Source organism: Balaenoptera physalus, assembly GCF_965194825.1.
Source record: "Balaenoptera physalus genome assembly, chromosome: 16".
NCBI classification, from domain to species: domain Eukaryota; kingdom Metazoa; phylum Chordata; class Mammalia; order Artiodactyla; family Balaenopteridae; genus Balaenoptera; species Balaenoptera physalus.
The window spans coordinates 62587920-62608754 of record NC_138898.1 but is presented as its reverse complement, the minus strand read 5'-3'; the positions used below and the strand labels follow the sequence as shown (position 1 = coordinate 62608754).

Genomic DNA, 20835 nt, shown 5'->3' with positions numbered 1-20835 from the left:
CCTCCTGCCGGCACATCGCAAACTCAGCCAGCCCCCCCACTCAACCCCCATTCCCTCCTCTTTCTCTCCCTACCACCCCTTGCTCAGCAGCTCCTGGCCGCACAACTCCCAGCAGCCGGCGCCGGGGAGGTGGCAGGGGCTGAGGGTAGAGGTGCCGTGTTAGCTTCTCGAGGGTGGCCAACCTGGGGCTCGGGTTCTCCTGTGCGCCCCAGAGTGGAGCTCTCTATTTCGGCCACAGGGTCTTAGGATCCGCACTGGGGGCGTCTCGGGCACGGAGCTTCAGCTTCGCATCTCCGGTCGAGACTCCTGTGCGCACAGAGGGACTGTGAGCATTGCAGACTGCAGCCTGTCCCCCGATCCTTCTCCCCCTGCCCGTGGGCTGACCCTGCCTCTCCGTCTCTTCTCCGCCCTGGTAGAGCCCTGATGCAGAGCCTCCGGCTGGGATAGCCGCCCCCCGTGGGGGCGATGCGGACAGCGCGGGACAGCCAGTGGAGCGCGCGGGGGCCGCAGCATGCGGGAACCCGCTAAACCCGGTGGCTGCTGAGGCGGCCGAGATGCTCGTGCGTGCAGCGCGCCCCACTGCGTCCTCGACCTTCTCCGGCTACAGGTACATCCCAGCGGGAGACCTGGGCTCGGCGGGCCAGGGAGAAGGAAGACTCGACCGGAGGAAGAGCGGGAGAAAGATTGGGGAAAGAGGGAGAGAGAAAGCGGGAGAGGGAGCACCGGTAGCGAGGCGCGGGAGGAGCACCAGGGGGCGCTGCGGCTCCGCGCTCGCGGTGCTCAGCCGAAGACCGCCGAGGCCGGTGCGAGTTCGCCCTAACTTCCCTTGGTTTCAGCAGCGCCTGGCCCGAGGGGCGCGCGCCTGTGCACGCGTGCACGACTGTGCTGGTATTTGCAGACAGGCGCGGCTGTGCACCTGGCGCGGTACATGTATGTGCATTGGCTGAGGACGTGTGCGGACTCCGGATGGCCGTGGGCTCCCCTATTGCGGCCTGCGGATGTGCACAGAAATGCGCGCGTGCCTGTAAGGGTGTGCAGCCCACTGCCCACATGCACCTAAGTCTTGGTAACAGAACCTGAAGTGGAAAGCTTGGGGTGGTGGGTGGGGGAGCGCCGTACAGTTCACGTCCGCCGGAGAGCTTCTTGGGAGACAAGCTTCCCCCGCCCCTCCGCCCCCCCCCCCACGCACGTTCTTTGCCAGCTCCCACGCGTCGGTCCGCTGGGGGAACGTGCTTCTTCTCCGGAATTCTGCATTGCACATGGCACGCGTGAGACAGAGTTGTGTGTGTGTGCGCGTATGCGCGCGTGTAGGGGGCTGGTCCTAGGGCTGCTTGCACATGAGTGAAAATCGCTTCATGGCCCCTCTGCGCAAGTTGGGGCGGACCCTAAGTTCCCCCCAGGCACCCGGGATTCTCGGGCGCACAAGCGAGCGTCCTCACTCCCATGCGCTTAGGGTGTACCCTGCAGGAGAGGTGCGGGGTCTGCTGCGGGTGCCGAGTGGAGCAGGTGGGTGCTGAACCCCGCGGGTTCGCAGGGGGCGGGGTCAGCCAACTCGCTTAGAGCGGGAGCAGGGTTGCGGAGTCGCTCTGCAGCCTCCCCACGCAGGGGCTGGCTTGTAGTTTGCTCTCAGTAAGCAGGGGGCGGGGTGTGAGCTTACTTTCAGAGGCAGTGATCCAAGTGGTCCCACTTGGCGGGTGCCGTGGGAGATGTAGGTAGAGTCGGAGATGGAGAGGAGGCTGAATGCGAAGATGGATTTGGGGACAGATACGGAGAATTAGCTCGGATTGGAGTTGTGAATAGAGTTGGAGATGGGTCAAGGGACGTGGATGGCTTCGAGGATGGGGAATGGAGTCAGTGACTCCAACAGCTCTTGCTCGGGTGCTTTCTATACCTGGCTCCTAGAGCAAGGGGCTGGGTCGGAAAATCCTTCCATCTAGAACCCTCGCACACCGCGGCCCTGACTCTTCCTCTCCACCTTGCAGGGACCGTAAGTGGCGACTATGGGCAGACTGGGTTATTGGACCCTGCTGGTGCTGCCGGCCCTTCTGGTCTGGCGCGGTCCGGCGCAGGGCTCGGCGGCGGAGAAGGGTCCCCCGGCGCTGAACATCGCAGTGCTGCTGGGTCACAGCCACGACGTGACGGAGCGTGAACTGCGAAACCTCTGGGGCCCCGAGCAGGCAGCCGAGCTGCCCCTGGACCTGAACGTGGTAGCACTGCTGATGAACCGCACGGACCCGAAAAGCCTCATCACGCACGTGTGTGACCTCATGTCAGGGGCGCGCATCCACGGCCTGGTGTTTGGGGACGATACCGACCAGGAGGCCGTGGCCCAGATGCTGGATTTTATCTCCTCACAGACTTTCATCCCCATCCTGGGCATCCACGGGGGCGCATCTATGATCATGGCTGACAAGGTAAGGCTGGGAGGTGATGGGCTGCCAGGACTGGAGCATGTGCCAATCATATGGTGGCCACCGCAGGTCTTCGGGAGCCCCTGGCCTCTGTCTTAATCTGAAAGGGGGTTGTGACCACTGACCCTGGTGAGAACCCAGGTCCTGCCTCTTCAACCTGGAATTGAATGGAAATGCTTTTTGCCTTGCTTCTGAAAGTTGGGTACTCAGAGACACCTTGGGTGTGCCAGGAAGAACTCAGGAAGTGCAAAAGTATGATGGGGAGGTGGAATGCTTGGAGATTTCCAAATAGTGCACAGAGATGAGCCTGGGAGCACATGAAACAATAAGGCTTATATTCCTATAATATCAATTTTACCTGATTGTGTCGTGGAAAATGTCTATTTTTTTCCCCCTATGGTGGTAAGCAACTAAAACTATTTTTAAAGGATCAAATGTGGGAATGTTGTAGAATAAAATGCAAAGTTTTTAGGTAAAGCAGAAAAAGGCAGAGAAATGTCATGTTTCTATAGACCTCTACAATTAGGGGAAATAGGGTGGAGAGTTTGAGAAGCCCTGGGCTAGAGGCACACAGGACCGTGTCTCTCCAGGGGAGTGGCTGTGAGTGGGGAGAACTGACTGCAGACCCAGAGCATGGAGGGTCTGGTGTTTTCCTACATGTTCCTTGGGAGGGACTGACAGGGGCTCCAAGGCCCTCAGATGGAGGGGTTGGCTCCCAAGGATGGGTTTTGATAAGGTAGTCAGAGGGTGTCAGAATGAAGGAAAGTATGTCCAGATCTCTTGGCTTAGAGTGAGAGGGGAGGGTCTTTCTGTGGACCAGCTGGGAGTGTTGCTGTGGAGAAGAGGGGAGAGAGGTTTGAAGATTTGAGTGAGATGTTTTGAGGGCCCAGTTTGAGAATTGTGCAGAAGTGCAGGTGGGAAAGGAGAAGCAAGGTGAAGAATGAGAAAAAAGGGAAGGGTTGGTGTTGTGGGTGCCCTGTGCCTCTATCTAAGCCCTGGGAAAGAAATGGGGGGGGATCAGGAAGAGAACGGTGAGTGTACTTGTGTGCCGTGGTCCCCAGACCTGAGACCTTCTTGTAGCATGTTCCTTAGATAGCAGGAGACATCCTAATGGAGCAAGCAGACATTTGTCATAGCACTTTTCTTCTGACACTCTCAAAGCACTTTTACATTCATCAGATCAGATTCTGCTTCTGCCTTAGCAATTCCCACCAGCTCCTTTGGGAACCCTATTAATTCTTTCAGGTCTCCTGGGCTGCAGCACATTCAGCCGAAGTACACAACTGATGCAGTATCTTATTAAACATTCATTTTAAATGGTTTGCATCCTAGCAGAATTCTATGTGTGGTTGAGTATTTTCCCAGCCATCTCTCAGTTTGGGGGGCTCCATTCTGGGATGAAAAAAGTAGGGAACAGCCATGTCCTGCCACTGATAAATGACCATTTCAGAACTGGCAAGGCCATTAGAGCATCCTGTAACTTTCAGATGAAGAGACTGAGGCATAGAGCAGTTAAAGGCTTAGCTAAGACCACCTGGTGTGTGATGGAACTAGATCTCTGGTTTTCTGGTCCTCTGGTTTCTGATGAAGGCCTGAAGAAGGAGAGGAATGGCATTGTCCAGCAGCGTTTTGGAGTGTGATTTTGGGATTTAAATATTACCACCAATTCCGTCTCCCTTCTGAAGTTTTGACGGAAGGAGCAACAGCCTCCAAAAAACAGTAGCCAATTTGAAAGTGAAATTTCTGAATAGACTAGGGCCCAGCACAATCATTGGAGAAATATGGTAAAAAATGAATTGGAGAAGTGACTTGAGGCTTAGGCTGAGCTGGCAGGTGTGGGGCTCAGGCTCTTACCTGACTTAGCCATCCAACTGTAGGCAAAGAAGCAGGAAAAGAAGTGGACTCATAGTTGAGCATCCCCTTCATATGTAGTGACCCTGTCCATGTCAGGCTCTGACTGACTAGACCAGCAGCTGCTCCTCCTTTGAAGGGGATACTAGGAAGGGAGTTTTGAGAAGTCCAGGGGGTATGGGTGGAAGCATCTTCCCCTCCTGTAGAATGAAACTGCCTTATGGGGATTGGACAAGAGTGTGACCCCACTCGAGTAAAGAAGAAAAAGGGAATCAGGAAAGGGCAAGAGGAAGATGAGAAAGGACATTTTCAGAGAGGTCAAGATTAGAGAGGGATTTAAGGGGATGGAGAGGAGAGGAATGAAAGGGTCCATTGGCTCAAAAATGGTGAAAGGAACTGCATATTCCTCATTATTGTTGGGGCTTTCCACGTTGGTCTTGATGGCAGGGAATCAAAGAAGTCAGTGGGATAACATTGGGTGTATGTTGGGTCCCATGTGTGGGATGTACAGGTGATGTTGAGAGGAGTTGGGTTAAAGAGTGGTATTCTGAGAAACCTGGTTGTGTTAAAAAAGGAAAGAGATTGTCTGAGATATGAACAGCCCTTCCTTCCATTAGTAACACATTGAGTTGGCTTGTGCCTTTGCCACCTGTTTCTTGCGGAGCTGAATGCTGAGTGCAGTTTGTTTGGCTCTGAAGGAGCATCGTGGGCATTGCCTAAAACTCCATCTTGTTTGGTTGGATGTGCCGATGGTGTTATGACCACAGAATCTGAATCTCCCCAAACCGATAAGATCTCTCTGTCCCCTCTTAAGATGATGCTCATTCGGTAAAGCCCAGAACATACCTGTGTTGTTTGCAGCCCTAAATTGGTAACATGATAGTGTCCCTGTGGATTAGAATGACAGTTAATTTGATTGTCAGTTAAAATGAGCCTCTCCCCCCAATTTTTACCTTTTCCTCAGTCTTCTTGACCCTTGAAAAAAAGAACAAAGCTTTGTAATAATTGAAAATGTGCTAAGTGGCAGATTTTTATGGTTTAATTTAATTTACAACAGAGATGTTAATTTTTGCTTTTATCACTGGGTGGTCTTGAAATATAATTAATTTAGAGGTGAGAATAACGCTTAACGTAGATAAAGTTCTAATCTTATCTTGGTTTGGCCATTTTGATCCCCTCCACGTGAAATGCACTCTGGTTGTAGTAACAGCCCCTAGTAAATCAAGTGTAGATACTAGACCCGTACATTTCTGCTCAGTATCCTCGCCTCCTCCTCCCCTTCCCCCTTATTCCTAATGCTTCATGCAGAAAAGGTAAGGCTTACATTTTAGCTACATCCATCCATGTCAGTTACTGTGTGGGTTTTGCTTTATATATTATTTCTGTACATACCTCATCTCCTCTACTGGAGTGTAAGTTCCTTGAGGAAAAGATTTTTTAAAAAAGTGAATATGTATATATGTATATTTGAAATAATGATATTCCTCCAACACAGACAGTTTATAAAAATAATGTTTTTTCATTATAGAGGACTTAGAAAGTATATTAAAGCTTAAAGAAGAAAATAAAAATCTCCCTTTAAATCTTATCACCAGGGGTAACCACTGTGGACACTTGGGTCTATTTCCTTTTAAGCTCTATGTATTTAGTTTTAAGTTCAGGATTGTATTGTATGTACATATTGTTTTGCTTATTGTACATTGAATCCTTTGGGCTTTCTTAGAAGATCCAGATTTTTCTTGAATTCTGGAAGAATCTCAGCCATTATCTGTTGGATGTTTCCTCTCTAACATTCTCTCTTTTCTCTGTCTGTGTAGTTTCTCAGTCAATTCTGCATGTATCTTAAACATTTTTTTAAGTTCTCTGTCTCTCTGTGCTATGTTTGTGCTATGTTTCCTCAATTCTATATTCCAGTTAGCCAGCTCTTTTCATTTGTGTCTGGTTTATTATTTTGCCTATCTGTGGAGTTTTAAATTTCAACAATGGTTTGCTTTATTTCTAAGATACATAATGGTCCCTTTTCATACCTTCCTGCTTTTGTTTTGTTTTGTTTTATGAAAAACTCTTTTCACTTTGTGGTTGTAAATCCCTTCTCTGTCCCTTTGAGGATTTAAAAAATACTTATTATGAAGTCTTTCTCTGATTGCTCTAGCATCTTCGCTTCTTCCGGTATGAATTCTTCCATTTTGTAGAGTCTGATCATTGGATATCCTCATATGTTCTCTAATTTTTGTTTGTGAACTTATTTTCGAGACAGTTTTATGGCTTCTTCTGCCCTATATCTGTAAGCGTGTGTGCTTGTAAACCAGAGCTCCTGTCAACAGCTCAGCTCAGAGCTCTCTTTCTGCTCTATATACTCTGTGATGCAGGCTTAGGTCCTCGTCTCATGCAGGTGATTTCATTTTGGCCCCGTGCATACAGGGGCATCCTTGTGGCTGTGACTTGTGGTGGATGGTGCAGACGTTGCATCCTCATTCACAGCTGGCAGCACGGTTCTCCGTCCAGTTCTGCCGCTTCTCCCCTGGGTGGGTGTTGGGACCTCTGCTCCCATGGCTCATATCAGACCCATTCCCCGACGGACTTTGATTCCTCCTGAAATTGTAGAGCCTCATCTTCTGATTCATTTATTTTTAGGGAGTCTCCTCCATTTTTGATCTGTGATTCCCTTATTTTCAAGCAGCACTATATAAGTTGTGACATATCTAAAGATTTATCTATAAATTCTATGTCTTAGGAGCAGAAGAGGGGGGTTACTGAATGTGTTCACTCTGATTTTGACCCAGTTATATTTCACAACCTGCTTTTATTTTTTTTCAAACTTGATTATGTATTCTTGGCATTTTCCCTTATCATTAAATAAACTTCTCAAACATGATTTTAAATGGCTGCAGAATGTTCTGTTTATACCACAGTTATTTGAACTATTCTTCTGTTTTTTTCTACCTTTAGTAAGGTTGATTTCTGGTCCACATGTATGTTCTTTTTGGCACCTTGCACTGGTCTTGCTTTTTGCATTTGTTTCTTGGTAAATATTTGGTGATTGAATGAATCAAGTCATTGGTTTCGATGCCAGCTTACTGCATATCCTGGAAGAACTTACCATGCTGTGGGTCAGGGCTTTCCATGCAGTGTTTGTCCCCAAATGCTGACTGATTTCATAGGTGTGTGCCAAGTCTCCTCTTCTCTCTAGTGGGCAGATGATCACTAGCTGTCCTGGGGATTAGCAGAAACTGGGGGCTTCCGTACGAAAGGCCCGTGCAGCCCTGCTGCGTAGCAGCTCGTCTGCAGGAGGTCAGTGCTCTCGTAACCTGGCGGCTCTGAGCTTGGATGTGAGTGACGGGCCTTCCCATTAGACACAGAAAGCTCATGGAAAGTGGAGACCTGCACATCAGAATGTTGGTGGGGCCCACTCCGCTCCTGCTCTAAAGGCATCAGATAGTTCCTGGGAGAGTGGGGAGGCATGTCAGATGCAGTCATCCACTCCTCCTCACAGAAGGCATTGGAGAGCAACAGGCATCACCCCGAGAGGCGTGGTTACCTTCCCACATGGCCCTCGGGGGTCACTGGCAATCACTTGGACCCTTGATAGATGTGGTCTGGTGGGGTTGGAGGGTTCATCTTCTCATTGGCAGCCTCAGATGGAAAGTGCTTCTCTAGGTAGAGCAAGGGGGAGAAAGAGAGAGAAAATGAGAGAGAGAGGGTGGAAAATCTCAGGTTTGTAATAGGGTGTTGGTGGCTTCTGATAAGGCCATCATGAAAAGGAACAGTTGTAATGTTGTTAACTAGTGTGTTTGGTTTGTTCTGCACTCCCCTTTAATTATTTAAATTTGAATTAGTTGCCAGCATTTTAAAGTTAGGTGATATCACATTTTTAAAAAAATCCAAATTTCATGCCTCTTTGGAAAAATCAGAAGGCCTGGTAACATTGGGTTACTTCTCCCCATGGTGATAGTTTGCTGGAGATGAATAGCGTCCCTCCCTCCTTAGATGGGGCTGGTGCTCTTCCTTTCTTCAGGCTCCAACTTGCCCACTTCACTCATTTATGTTATGGACTTGGTCCTGAAGGCACTGGGGTTTGAGACCCCTGATGTTGGTGAAGAAAGTAGGTGGTCTTTGTTAAGAGGGCCTTTCCCGATCATTCTCCTTGTCTCCCAGGACTGCTCCTTGGGAGGTGGCAAATTTGGGGTGTGCACGTGGCCGTGCTGCTACTTTCATGGCCACCATCACTGACCTACTGTAGCATTTTGTCCTTTTTGGCCACAGGCCTTAAACCCTTCTCAACACGGTCCTCTAGGAAGCTGCTATCAACCAACTCAAGTCAGAAGACCCCAGAATACCTTGGACAACAAGTCTGAGGACCTAAATTCCATTTCCAAACAGCAGCGTGACCTTGAGAAAGGCTCTTCAGCCTTCTCTACCTCAGCTTCTCCTTCTGTGAAATGAGAGTTTAGGGAGATATTATCTCTAAGCCTCTTTCTAGCTCTGAAAATTTTATCACCTTCAAGAAAAGACTGGGAAGAAACATACCAAAATGTGAGCCGTGGTTATCTTTGAGGGGTAGATTCATGGCTGTTTTCATCTTTTAAAAAATGGCATTATAGCATGGTTAATATTATAAGTTGGACCTTGAGTTAGAATGTCTGGGTTTAAATTCAGGTGCCGGGTGCTCACGGGGAAGTTCCTTAATGTCTCTGAGCCTCAGTGTCTTCATCTTTAAAATGGGGACAGTAATAGTACCTGCTTTTTAGAGTTGTGAGATTTAAATGAGATATTGGATACAAAATACGTAGCTTAGTGTTTGGCTCATAATAAATACTTACTATAGGAATGCTACTGTTATTGTGTGGTTTTTGTTTTTCTCCAAAGTACATGTACTTTTTAATAACCAGAAGGGTTATTATAATAAAATGATAATAGTATTATAACAGCCTGAAGGGTGATGTGGTGATGTGAGGGTATTCCCTGCAAGAAACTGGGAATGAATCTCATAGAACTCTTAGAAATGGAGAGTCCAACATGAAATGATTCATATTTTCTTAACTGGGACAACCAGAAGCTTTTTTTGAGTTCTTAAGACTTGCTATGAGCTTTATCCTGGCAAACGGAAGACTAAGTGTGGCCAGTGTGAAAGTGACTGTGAGAGGAGACCATCTCAGTGACCTTTACCATAAATAACTACACCAATTGGAACACATGTTTGCACTGGGCTTAGGGCTTTAGGGTGTGGACATATATAGTTTCTCATTTTCTCTCTGCCAAGGAGAGATTAAGTGGCTCTGAGATAGCCTGAGGACCCTGGCAGCCCCAAAGATATTTGATTAAAGAATCCTTCTGATCTTATTCTTTTGCTCTTATTTTGTTATCCTTTCAAGGTAATGATTGCAAATCCAGTTGGTTTAGGGAAGGGGCTTAGATTCAAGACGGCAATAGATTTTGATGGTAATAATCTGATTGCCTTAATTGAAATGATTAAGGTGTTGGATGATGGAATTAAAATTCAGAACTGTCTTTCCAGAATGAAATGATGAAACCATACTACAGACTGCACTGAAGGGTTTAAGAAGGATGTACATTCTTACAGGAAGGGGGAGATGTGACTTTCCAGCTCACTTGAGATTGATTTTTGTAAGGGTCATGAACCGGTGGACTGCCTGCTGAATGTGGCTCATAGATGCATTAGTATTTTATTTCACCAGCATAGTATTTTAAAATGCTTGAACTTTACTGTCTTTGGAAGAGGTATGCATTTTCAAGTTCCCTACAGCCCTCCTTGCTCCCTGTTATCTCACATCTAGCCAGATTCACATATTTATGTTAACTGCATGGTCTCTGCAAGCATTTGAAATTGTGATCCTCAATTACAGGGTTTTTGTTTAGTTGCTCATTTGTTTTGCATTGACCAGATGCTCAGGAGATCCCAAGGAGTGATAGGGCTCTTAAAAAAGTAAAGGCCACATCTCCAGAAATATAATGTTCAAATCCAAAGAGGTAATATTTCCATTATACCTTCTCTGTTGTTAGGAGTGCCTTCTGCTCCGAGTCGCAGAATATTTGACAAACGCTGGCTTAAACTATTAAGACATTTAGTTTTATTGTTTAACAAGGAGCCCCAGGTCTAGTTTAGTATCACAGTAACCCATCAAGGGCTCCGGTCCTTTCCATTCTTCTACTTTGCCTTCCTCAGCTGCTGGTTCCTCTTGGTCACAAGATGGCTGCTTCTGTTCTAGCCATCACATCTTCACATGCCCGCATTCATAAAGGGAAGAAAAGAGGGAGAAAAGAAGTTTTCTTCTAGGCCCTCTATCCTTTCAGCAGAGCAGACTTCCTCTTACATTTCATTGGCTAGAAATGGGTCATGTGCTACCCCTTGAACATCACTGATAGAGATTAATAATAAAGATTCTTCTCCAAGAATGGATAATTGCCACTGGAGCAAAATTTGCTTCTGTTAGTAGAGGTGTAGGAGCAGTGGCTAACTGGTACACCAGATGCTGTCTCCAGCAACACTAACACCATTATCTGTAGACTTGACTTAGTTCTTGGGGGTAATATTTGATGATGAATGTTGAAAAACTTCAGTGTGCCCAGAGGAAGAGCCTCCAGGGTTTTGTAGTATCTAAATAACATATGATAAGAGTCTCAGAAGAAATATTTAGGAAAGTTCAGCCTGGAGAAGAGAAATCTCAGAGAGGACGTGAGAGATGTGCTCAAATACCCCATGGGCTGTTACAAGGGGTATTACAACCCCCTTACAAATTAGGAAGGTTAAGTCTTATATTTAAAAAATTTTTTTGTTCTGGGGAAAGAACTGATTCCAGAGGATGAAATTATAAGGTTGTTATGAAGAATAAGCTTTGGCAATTAGGTCTCTAATAGAAGACTGTGATGTTTCATAGAATAATGTATCTGTTGGACCTGACTGAGCTGAGAATGACTGCCCATCTGTCAGGAGCAGGATAGAGAGTCAGACTCACATTGGCGAGATTGGATTGGGCCACCTCTTAAAATCCCCAAATCCTGGTACTTCAGGGCCTTGGATTTGGCTGAAAACCAACATCCTCACTTTCTGTAAGTGTGTGAGTAATTCAGTATAAATGTGCCTGGCATGGGGGAGGAATTTATGATCCCTGCATCATCACCTCAAATCCCCAAAGGACTTTACATCATCCTGAAGGGTAGACCATATTTGAAAAGCAGAAAACCTATGTATATATCAACACACACACATATATAAATATAAACATGAGTAGGTCAGCCGACGTCATATTTACTAGTGGAAATGTTTTTGGCTAAGAAGCCTATCTCAGAAGACGATGTTTAGAATAATTGCCAATGATCTTGAAAAGGGAAGTTTTCGCAGTTGCATTCGGTTAGTCATAATTATTTATTAAAGTATATTCATGTTTTTGCACCTGTTACTGTGGTAATACTTTTGTACCCTAAAGAGATAGCCAGACCTCTCTCTGATTTTTCAGTTGCGTAATTATCCTTTTTTGTCTGTTGTACTCCCCTGTGTTTTGAACATTTGCTTATGGCAGAAATTGCTCTGGGTACTATTCCATTGTTTATCCGCTTTTTCTGTTTTCCCCTCACATCTCCCAAGGAAGAAACACAACCCCAAATTCTTTCCAAATGGTTTGCCTTTCCGTTCAAATTTTACAACTTTCCATGAGATGGAAATGGATATGTTTTCTTTCTAATTATTCATTTATTAGAAACAGGTACTCACGTGCAGAGTAAAAAAAAATCCGAATAATACAGTGCAGCATTCAGAGAAAGAATATTTGCTTAATGAATGCACGGCAGATCCTCAGTTGCCCTATTTTCTCCATGGAGGTGATCCTGTTACCAATTCAAAGAGGAAAAACATTAATTGGAATGGTAGTTTGTTTCCCTTTGTACTTTTTTGCTGAAGTTGGTATGTTACAAGGATCCTTTCCTCCTTTAAATCTCACTGACTTGAAAGAGGTTAGTCATTTTCCATTGGTCCCCAACTGTGCCTATTTTTCCCAAGCAAAATAAAAACTCACGCTCAAAGCTAGGCCTACCTACTCACCCAAGGAATTTAAGATAATGTGGAGTGATTTTTGGTGGGGGGGGGGGCGTCATGATCACTTTATAGGCTAATGAGAGTTATGGGCCCTCCTCAGAGAAATGCATATTCAAGAGCATGCGTTCGGTATTCTGTGCAGTTTCAGGGGCACACAGACCCTCAGAAGCCCATTCATAGGCTCCTTGGAATTGATTTACTTACTGCTTTATGAACATGTTCATTCTTCAAACATTTTTTGAGCCTGTAAACCTGGGCTCAAATGTTCTGTAGATATATCTGTGATCACATTATTTGCTTTGATGTATTAATAACTCAGAATCTAGTTGGAGGAGACTTGTAGTTAAAGCCCAGAGTGATGCACTGATGACTGGGACAGTTCGGCCGCTGTGAGAATATATAGAAGAGCACCTCATTCAGAGGGCTGAGGGTGGGGGTTTGTCAGGGAAGATGCCCTAGAGGGCTGTGGTCTAGAGTCAAAGTCAACAACTATTGATCCAGGAGAGGCCGTGACCCACGTGCCTGCCCTGCAGGTCATCATCCAGCGCGGCAGAGGATGAGCCATGGAGTTGAGGCGGCCGCTTCCCTCCTCTTAACGTGGCCTTCAAGGCTGCCAGGCTCCAGTGATGCTTTGACAACTCCTGAATTCTCTTCTGGACGGCAGTTCTCACAATCAAAACATTGAGCTTTTTGCCGATTTCTATTCTGTTGTCACAAACAGCAAAATGTCTCCTGCTTTATCTTGTCTCTTCCACATTAGGAAATTCTTGCCAGGAAGAGTGAGTGGCATTTGAAATCCATATTGTTTTGTATGTCTATAGTCTTAAGGCTGAAGGAAAAAAAATCCCTTATTTTCCAAGTGAATTGTTCTAAAGCTATTTGTGGGGCTGAGGAAATGTAGTGTTGGTTGATGAGTGAACAGAGCCAGAACTATGGGAAGACGGTGTGAACTGTAGAGAATGATAAGATTGGTGTGGCTCTAGTGCCAGCCGATGGGCATGGCTTCCACCAACGGGATTTTGAAAATGGCAGGCTTGGGTGAAGACCCAAGCTTTAAGGTCAAATTGCACTTTAGTTAATTGCTGTTGGTTTTCGCCTTGGGTAGTGGTTACTCTTTTTTTTTTTCCTCCTTAGTTACTCTTCTTTTTTTTTTTTGTTTTAAGTTGAAGCATAATTGACATAACATTATGTTAGTTTCAGGTGAACAATGTAATGATTTGATATTTGTATATATTGCAAAATGAGCACCACAGTAAGTCCAGTTAACATTGGTCACCACACATGGTTACAAAGTGTTTTTCTTTTTTTCTTGTAAAGCTGTTCTCTTGAGGTGTTGCTTTTAATAGCAACAAATAGGAGGAAATCTAAATTATCAAATAAATCAGGATGTGTCCATAGAATGGAAAATGTAGCAGATAAAAATGGTTATAAATAATTTGTTATGCTAATTACATACTAATTACATGATACAATGTTAAGTAAATTAAAAGCTATGTATGAAGTTGTATAATCAATATGTATATTTTATATGTGTGTTTGTATATAAAGTATAGAAAGAAAGATCAGAAGGGTATATATCAGAGTATTAATAGCAGCTGTTTGTGGATGATGAGGATGTGGATGTGATGATCAAAGGTGACTTTTATTTTCTTTATACTTCTCTGAATCTCACAAATCCTGTAACATGTGCATTTATTAGATTACTTTTATATCAGCTGTGGTTTTTTTTTTTTTTTTTCACACACACACACTGTATTTTATTTTTACAAGAGATAAATAGACTGACACCAAGCATTGTACATGGATGACCACAATGTGGTTATTTTTTTAAAGTCCTTTACTGCTAATTGGTTTCCAGAAAGATTGGACCACTGACATTTCCAGTAGCTATGGTAAAGTATCTCTGTCACCTAACTCTGGCCAGCACTTGAAACAAAAATTTTTCTAATTGGCTCGGTGAAAATGTTATCTCATTGTTTTAATTTGCATGTCTTTTATGACACCTGCTGTGAAATATATTTAATTTAGTCACGTCACATTTTTATATTCCCTAGGTGCTGCACATCTTAACCTCTTTGATGTTTCTCATTGTGTAAATGGAAAACCTCAGAAAATGATGGATTCCAATATAAAGTACAGTGAAATAATTTGAATTTCTAAAAAATAATAAATATTTTGAAGACTGGCAGGGAGTTCTATGATTATTCATTCTTAGTCACCAGGCATTGCTCAACCGGTGTGTCTGTATCAATGTTGTTTCAAGAATTGCTTTAAAATGTAAAATTTCCCAGCAGAAAATCATTTTTTGGGACTTGACTGTTAAGATTTGCCAGGAGGTGAGGTACAGAACTATGTCCTAGTTGGCTGGAGATGTGCTCATGTCATAGGCCTTGTGGTGCACAGTGGGGATGTGAAGCCACGGTTTGTTCTTTTCTCTAGAAAAGTGAAGGCAGAGTAAGGACAGTAAGTGCCCTGCAATCTGAAAGGGATATTGCATGGGTGGCAGGGAATAGATGTTCTCTGTTTCCACGGCAGGGGTGGGTGCAGTGAAATGAATTTTAAATGAAAGTAAGAGGGATTTAGGGTTGATATTAACAGGTGTGGAGGATCTTCAAAGTATTTAACCACTAGTACAGCATGATCATTCTTGTGAACTGAATGTTTGCATCCCTTCAAAATTCCTATGTTGAAACCTAACCCCCAGTGTATTAGGAGGTATGGCCTTTGGGAGGTGATTAGGTCATAAGGGTGGAGCCCTCATGAATGGGATTAGCACCCTTATAAAAGAGACCCCAGAGAGCTCCCTGATCCCCTTCTGCCATGTGAGGACACAGTGAGAAGAGTTATGTCTGTGAATCAAGAAGCAGGTCCTCACTAGACTCTGAATCTGCTGGTGCCTTGATCTTGGACTTCCAGCCTCCAGAACTGTGAGAAAGAAATATCTGTTTATAAGCCACCCAGTCTCTGGTATTTTGTTATAGCAGCCTGAATGGATTAGGACAGTCAGTGACGAATCAGAGCAGACTCCCCCTTCATGAGATCCTGGAGCTCTTGTTGTGCCAGGCATTAGTCCTCTAGTGACTGATTATGAGAAGGTGGGGGTGGGCGCGGTTCCTGAGGGAGGGGCTGAGTAGCAGAGGGACTTGAAGTCCCTGAAGGCTGTGGCAATCAGAACCCAGGCATTTCAGTATTTTAATAACCATCTCGGTTGTACCCGTATGTATCAGCTTGATATCACACTAGAGTAGTAGTGAGATCTCTTATGTCTTTTATGCCAAAGCGTGTGCAGTGGTTTTCCAGGACAGGAAAGAGGATGGCCGTCTCCTCTGCCGTATGTCAAGCCATGCCCTGAAATGGGGAGATGGGGCTGAAAACATTTCGAAGTTCCCTTTCTTGAAACATGGGTAGAAATGTGCTTTCTTCTTACTTCTACCTCCTAGCCCAGTGCTCTTCCCTTCTCTCCTGTGAGTTAATTGTCCACCTGTACTCCACAGGCATGCCTCCCTCCCATGGTAAGAGGCAGGCATGGGAGCTGAAGCCAGCTTTGCTTCCAGCACCCACCTCCCACCCCCTTGCTCCTTGTCTTCCAGGGCAAGACCTTCCCAAGCAACTCCTGTTTTCATTGGCATTAAATGAAAGGATCTGTTTCAGTCTCTGGTTTTGGGGTGTGATGTGGTTGCTTGCAGAAACACAAAAATAAACTTGTAACCTACTGGAAATAATCCAAGCATAAATGAGCTTTGTTAAAGATCAACTTTCAAAAGATGGCCATGGATGTGCCTTAGTGGGATCGTGTACTTGATTTGTGTAGAGTCCGTGGCGTTCCTCCCTCCTCTAGAATGGGAAATTCTCCTTCCCCATCCTGGTGCGTAGAGGTTTTCAAATCCTAATGTTTTCCAGGGAAATGAGGCATGTCTCTGGCTTCATCTGAGGGTAGGAGGAACCTGGGATATTTTGGAGTTTATTGTGTGAGAGTGTTATGGGCTCAGTTGTGTCCCCCTAAAAACTATATGTTGAAGTCCTAACCCCCGGTACCTCAGAATGTGACTGTATTTGGAGATGGGGTGTTTAAAGAGGTAAGTAAGGTACAATGAGGTCATATTCAGGTTAAAATGGGTTCTAATACAATGTGACTCATGTCGTTATAAGAAGAGGAGATTAGGACACAGACGTGCACAGAGGAAGGACTGTATAAAGACACAGGGAGAAGATGGCCATCTGCAAGGCAAGGAGAGAGGCCTCAGAAGAAACCCACCCTGCTGACACCTTGATCTCAGACTTGTAGCCTCCAGAACTGTGAGAAGATAAATTTCTCTTGTTGAAGCCACCTAGTCTATGGCACTTTGTTATGGCAGGCCTAGCAAACCAATACAGAGAGGTTGGGTGGTACTTCAAGCTTAATTCCAAGCCTCCTTAGTGCTCTAATTCTACTCCCGAACTGGGAGGGAGTTAAGATGTCCAGCTCAGAGCCCAGACCCCCATCTTCTCTAAGACCGACTTTGTTCTTCTCATTGTAAGGTTTCTGTCCTGGCAGCGGGGCTCCTGCATTGAGGAACTGAGTCCTTGTCTTGGGATCCTTCCTAGAACACCTCTAGGACGTCAGTGCTTCCTAAATAGTTTTACTCCAATAGCCTCAGGGAATGTGGCACACAGAACAGCAGTCCCCCAAAGATGTCCTAATCTCTGGAAACTGTGAATACATTACCTTTATGGCAAAAGGCACTTTGCAAATATGATTAAGTTAAGGATCTTCAAGGGGGGATATTCTTCTGGATTATCTGGTGGGTCCAATGTAATTACAAGGATTCTTATACGAGGGAGACTGGGGTGAGAGATGAGATAGGATGACAGAAGCAGAGATTGGAGTGATTTCCTTTGAAGGTGGAGGCAGGGGCCATGAGCCAAGGAACACAGGCAGCCTTAAGCAGCTGGGAAGGGCCAGGGGACAGATCCTCCTATAGAGCCTCCAGAAGGAACACAGTCCTACTGACACCTTGATTTTATTTTTATATTTTTTTCCTTTTTTTTTTTAACATCTTTATTGGAGTATAATTGGTTTACAGTGGTGTGTTAGTTTCTGCTATATAACAAAGTGAATCATCTATACATATGTATATATCCCCATATCTCCTCCCTCTTGCATCTCCCTCCCACCCTCCCTATCCCACCCCTCTAGGTGGTCACAAAGCACTGAGCTGATCTCCCTGTGCTATGCGGCTGCTTCCCACTAGCTATCTATTTTACATTTGGTAGTATATATAAGTCCATGCCACTCTCTCACTTCGTCCCAGCTTACCCTTCCCCCTCCCCGTGTCCTCAAGTCATTCTCTACATCTACGTCTTTATTCCCGTCCTGCCCCTAGGTTCTTCAGAACCATTTATTTTTGATTCCATATATATGTGTTAGCATACGATATTTGTTTTTCTCTTTCTGACTTACTTCACTCTGTATGACAGACTCTAGGTCCATCCACCTCACTACAAATAACTCAATTTCGTTTCTTTTTATGGCTGAGTAATATTCCATTGTATATATGTGCCACATCTTCTTTATCCATTCATCTGTCGATGGACCCTTAGGTTGCTTCCATGTCCTGGCTATTGTAAATAGAGCTGCAATGAACATTGTGGTACATTACTCTTTCTGAATTATGCTTTTCTCAGGGTATATGCTCAGTAGTGGGATTGCTGGGTCATATGGTAGTTCATTTTTAGTTTTTTAAGGAACCTCCATACTGTTCTCCATAGTGGCTATATCAGTTTACATTCCCACCAACAGTGCAAGAGGGTTCCCTTTCCTCCACACCCTCTCCAGCATTTATTATTTGTAGATTTTTTGATGATGGCCATTCTGACTGACAGCTTGATTTTAGTCTAGTGAGACCCATTTCAGGCTTTGGACCTCTAGAGCTGTAAGAACAAATTTGTGTTGCTTCAAGCCACTAAGTTTGTGGTAATTTTTTCCAGCAGCCTTAGGAAACCAATACAGGGGGAAAGTCTGGTAAACATACCCTGGAGGGCAGGCTGTGCCCCAAATGCCTTCTCTCTGTGCTTTATCTTAGAAATTCATGCGGGTTATGCAGCCCATCTCATAATGTAACTATGATGTTATTAAAGCCAAAACAATTGTAAAGTGACTTGTCAGATAGATGTGTCAGTTTTTCCCTTCACCAAGGAGTCATGAGAAAGTGAGGCTCTGGGAAATGCTACTGTATTTATGCTCTCTGTGTGTGTACTGCTGGGCCATGCATCCCTCTGTTGGAGAATCCTGCGAGAGTATGTGCTTTGAATCCAGACAGCTCAAAACCTGGCTCCTCAGCTTACTAGCTCTGTGTCCTTGGGCAAGTCACTTAACTATCCTAAGCCTCAACTTCCTTATCTATAAAATACATGAATAGTAATACCAATCTTGCATGGTTGTTGTGAAGATCAGTAATTACCTGTGAAAAGTGTATAGCACCTTGCTTGGCACATAAAGTAGAACCTGCTATGCTAACAGTAATGTATCCTACATATTAACACTTCACATCCTCACAACAGCACGATGAAGTAGGTTTCATTATCATCTCCATTTTACAGATGAAGAAATTGAGGCCCAGAGAACTTAAGGTGTGTGTCTGAACGCACACAGGTGGGAAGTGGTAGAGCCAGGATTTGAACCCAGTTCTCGTTTGGCTCTTGGGCAGAGTTTCTCAGCCTCGGCACTACTGATGTTGTGGCTGGAGTGTGTGTGGGGGGCTGTCCTGTGCATTGTAGGCTGTTTAGCAGCATCCCTGGCCTCTCCCACTCGATTCTGGTAGTGGGATCCTGCAGCCCCAGTTGTGACAAACCAAAATGTCTCCAGACCTGCTAAATGTTCCCTGGATGAGAACCCTGGTTCTGGGTTTTGAGGTCTGCTCACTGTGCAATACCATCTACACAGTAGGTGCTTAACAAGTGAAGTCTTCATTACACTTTGGGCCCTATGTTTCACAAAACCTTCGAAGCTCTAAGTAGACAAGTGTCAGTTGATGTTCCTGCCTCTTTATCTAGCCAGCATCCAGTGGAATCTGTTCTTCTGTTTGGGGGTTGGTGTCCAGCCCCGGCAGAACTTTGTGTGCGAGAATGTTAATACTTTTCCATTGGCTTCCCTGGCAGCTGAGGAGTGCTGCGGCAGACTGAGTAAGGGCACTGAGCAGATTGCAAAAGGCATGGACTCTTGTGCACATAGGCGCTTAATACTCTTTTGAGAGGGATGATTCATGTAGCTCACACATGGCCTTACGGGGAGTTGCCTGAACAATTAACGTGCCTCTGCCAGATTCTTCACGAACAGAGTTTTCCCCATCGCTCTTGGACCTGGATGGGAAAAAAGAGTTAAGAAATTCAGGATACTTGGGGAAGAGAAAAGAGGAAGAACGAATTAATAATGAGCTCTCTGGTAATTTGAGCATTTCTCCAAAATACATTGAGATCAACTTTTATCTCGTAAACGAATCTATTAACTTTTATGGTTGATTTGGGTTAGGGTAATTGGTTGAAAGAACTCATTAAAGCAGCCAAAATCTATGGTTCAACTGCATGTAGGAAAGATTCTGTTCCCTGACCATACCTCTGCCTCTAAGTAGTGGTATCAAAAATACAAACTGTCAGCCACACAGCCATGACATGAGATCTAGATCATCCATGTTGTAGCATGTATCGGTACTTTATTCCCTTTTATGTCTGAATAATATTCCACTGTGGATAAACACACTTTGTTTAGCCATTCATCGATTGATGGACATTTGTGTTGTTTTCACCTTTTGACTATTATGAATAGTGCTGCTGTGAGCATTTGTGTACAGTTTTTTGTTGTTGAACACCTGTTTTCAATTCTTTCAACCTGTTTTGTTGTTGAACACCTGTATATACCGAACAGATTGCTGGGTCACATGGTAATGCTACATTTAACTTATTGAAGATTGACCTTTTTTTTTTTTTTTTACTTTTTTTCCTACAGTGCTTTTCTTTACATCTTAAAATAAATTTTAAAAGGAAATGCTATAGCAATACAAAAAATAGAAACCAGTTTCCTCTGCCATAAATAGATGGCAACAGTAAACTAACAAACAAACAAAATCTCTCTCTTACACACACACACACACACACAAACTTAAAAGAAAAATAAAAAAGAGGAAACACAGAAGTGCTATTAAAGATAACTAGGTGCTATTTCCTACTAAGGCTTAACATTTTAAAAGGGCATTAGAAAGTGTTAGAAAGGTGTTGAAGATCTATTAGCACCGAAATGAGACTTTCTCATCAACTAATTAGAACGACTGAAAGAGAATCAGGGTTTTATCCTATGTGCTTTAATGTTATTTTGTGCCTTGTTTGTGTAAGACAAAACCATCTCTGGTACCACATCTGGTCCTCTGGATCTGTCCATTCCTTAACTACCTGACTCTAGGTGACCACCTTCCTCTCTGTGTCACTGGGTCCCAATCACCTTTCACTTGGACTCTTGACTCCAGTCTTCGTGCCCATATGCTCACTATCAAC

General features: G+C 44.6%; 1 protein-coding gene across 1 annotated transcript in view; it reads left to right on the top strand.

Moving 5' to 3' along the window:
* GRIN2A (glutamate ionotropic receptor NMDA type subunit 2A) overlaps positions 1–20835 on the top strand; it is a 390901-nt gene that overhangs the window by 3854 nt on the left and 366212 nt on the right. Inside the window, exons 2-3 of the mRNA XM_082432488.1 lie at positions 417–607; positions 1983–2414. Of these exons, the coding sequence (XP_082288614.1) occupies positions 2001–2414 (414 nt within the window). The 5' untranslated portion in view covers positions 417–607; positions 1983–2000. The remainder of the gene's footprint in view (positions 1–416; positions 608–1982; positions 2415–20835) is intronic.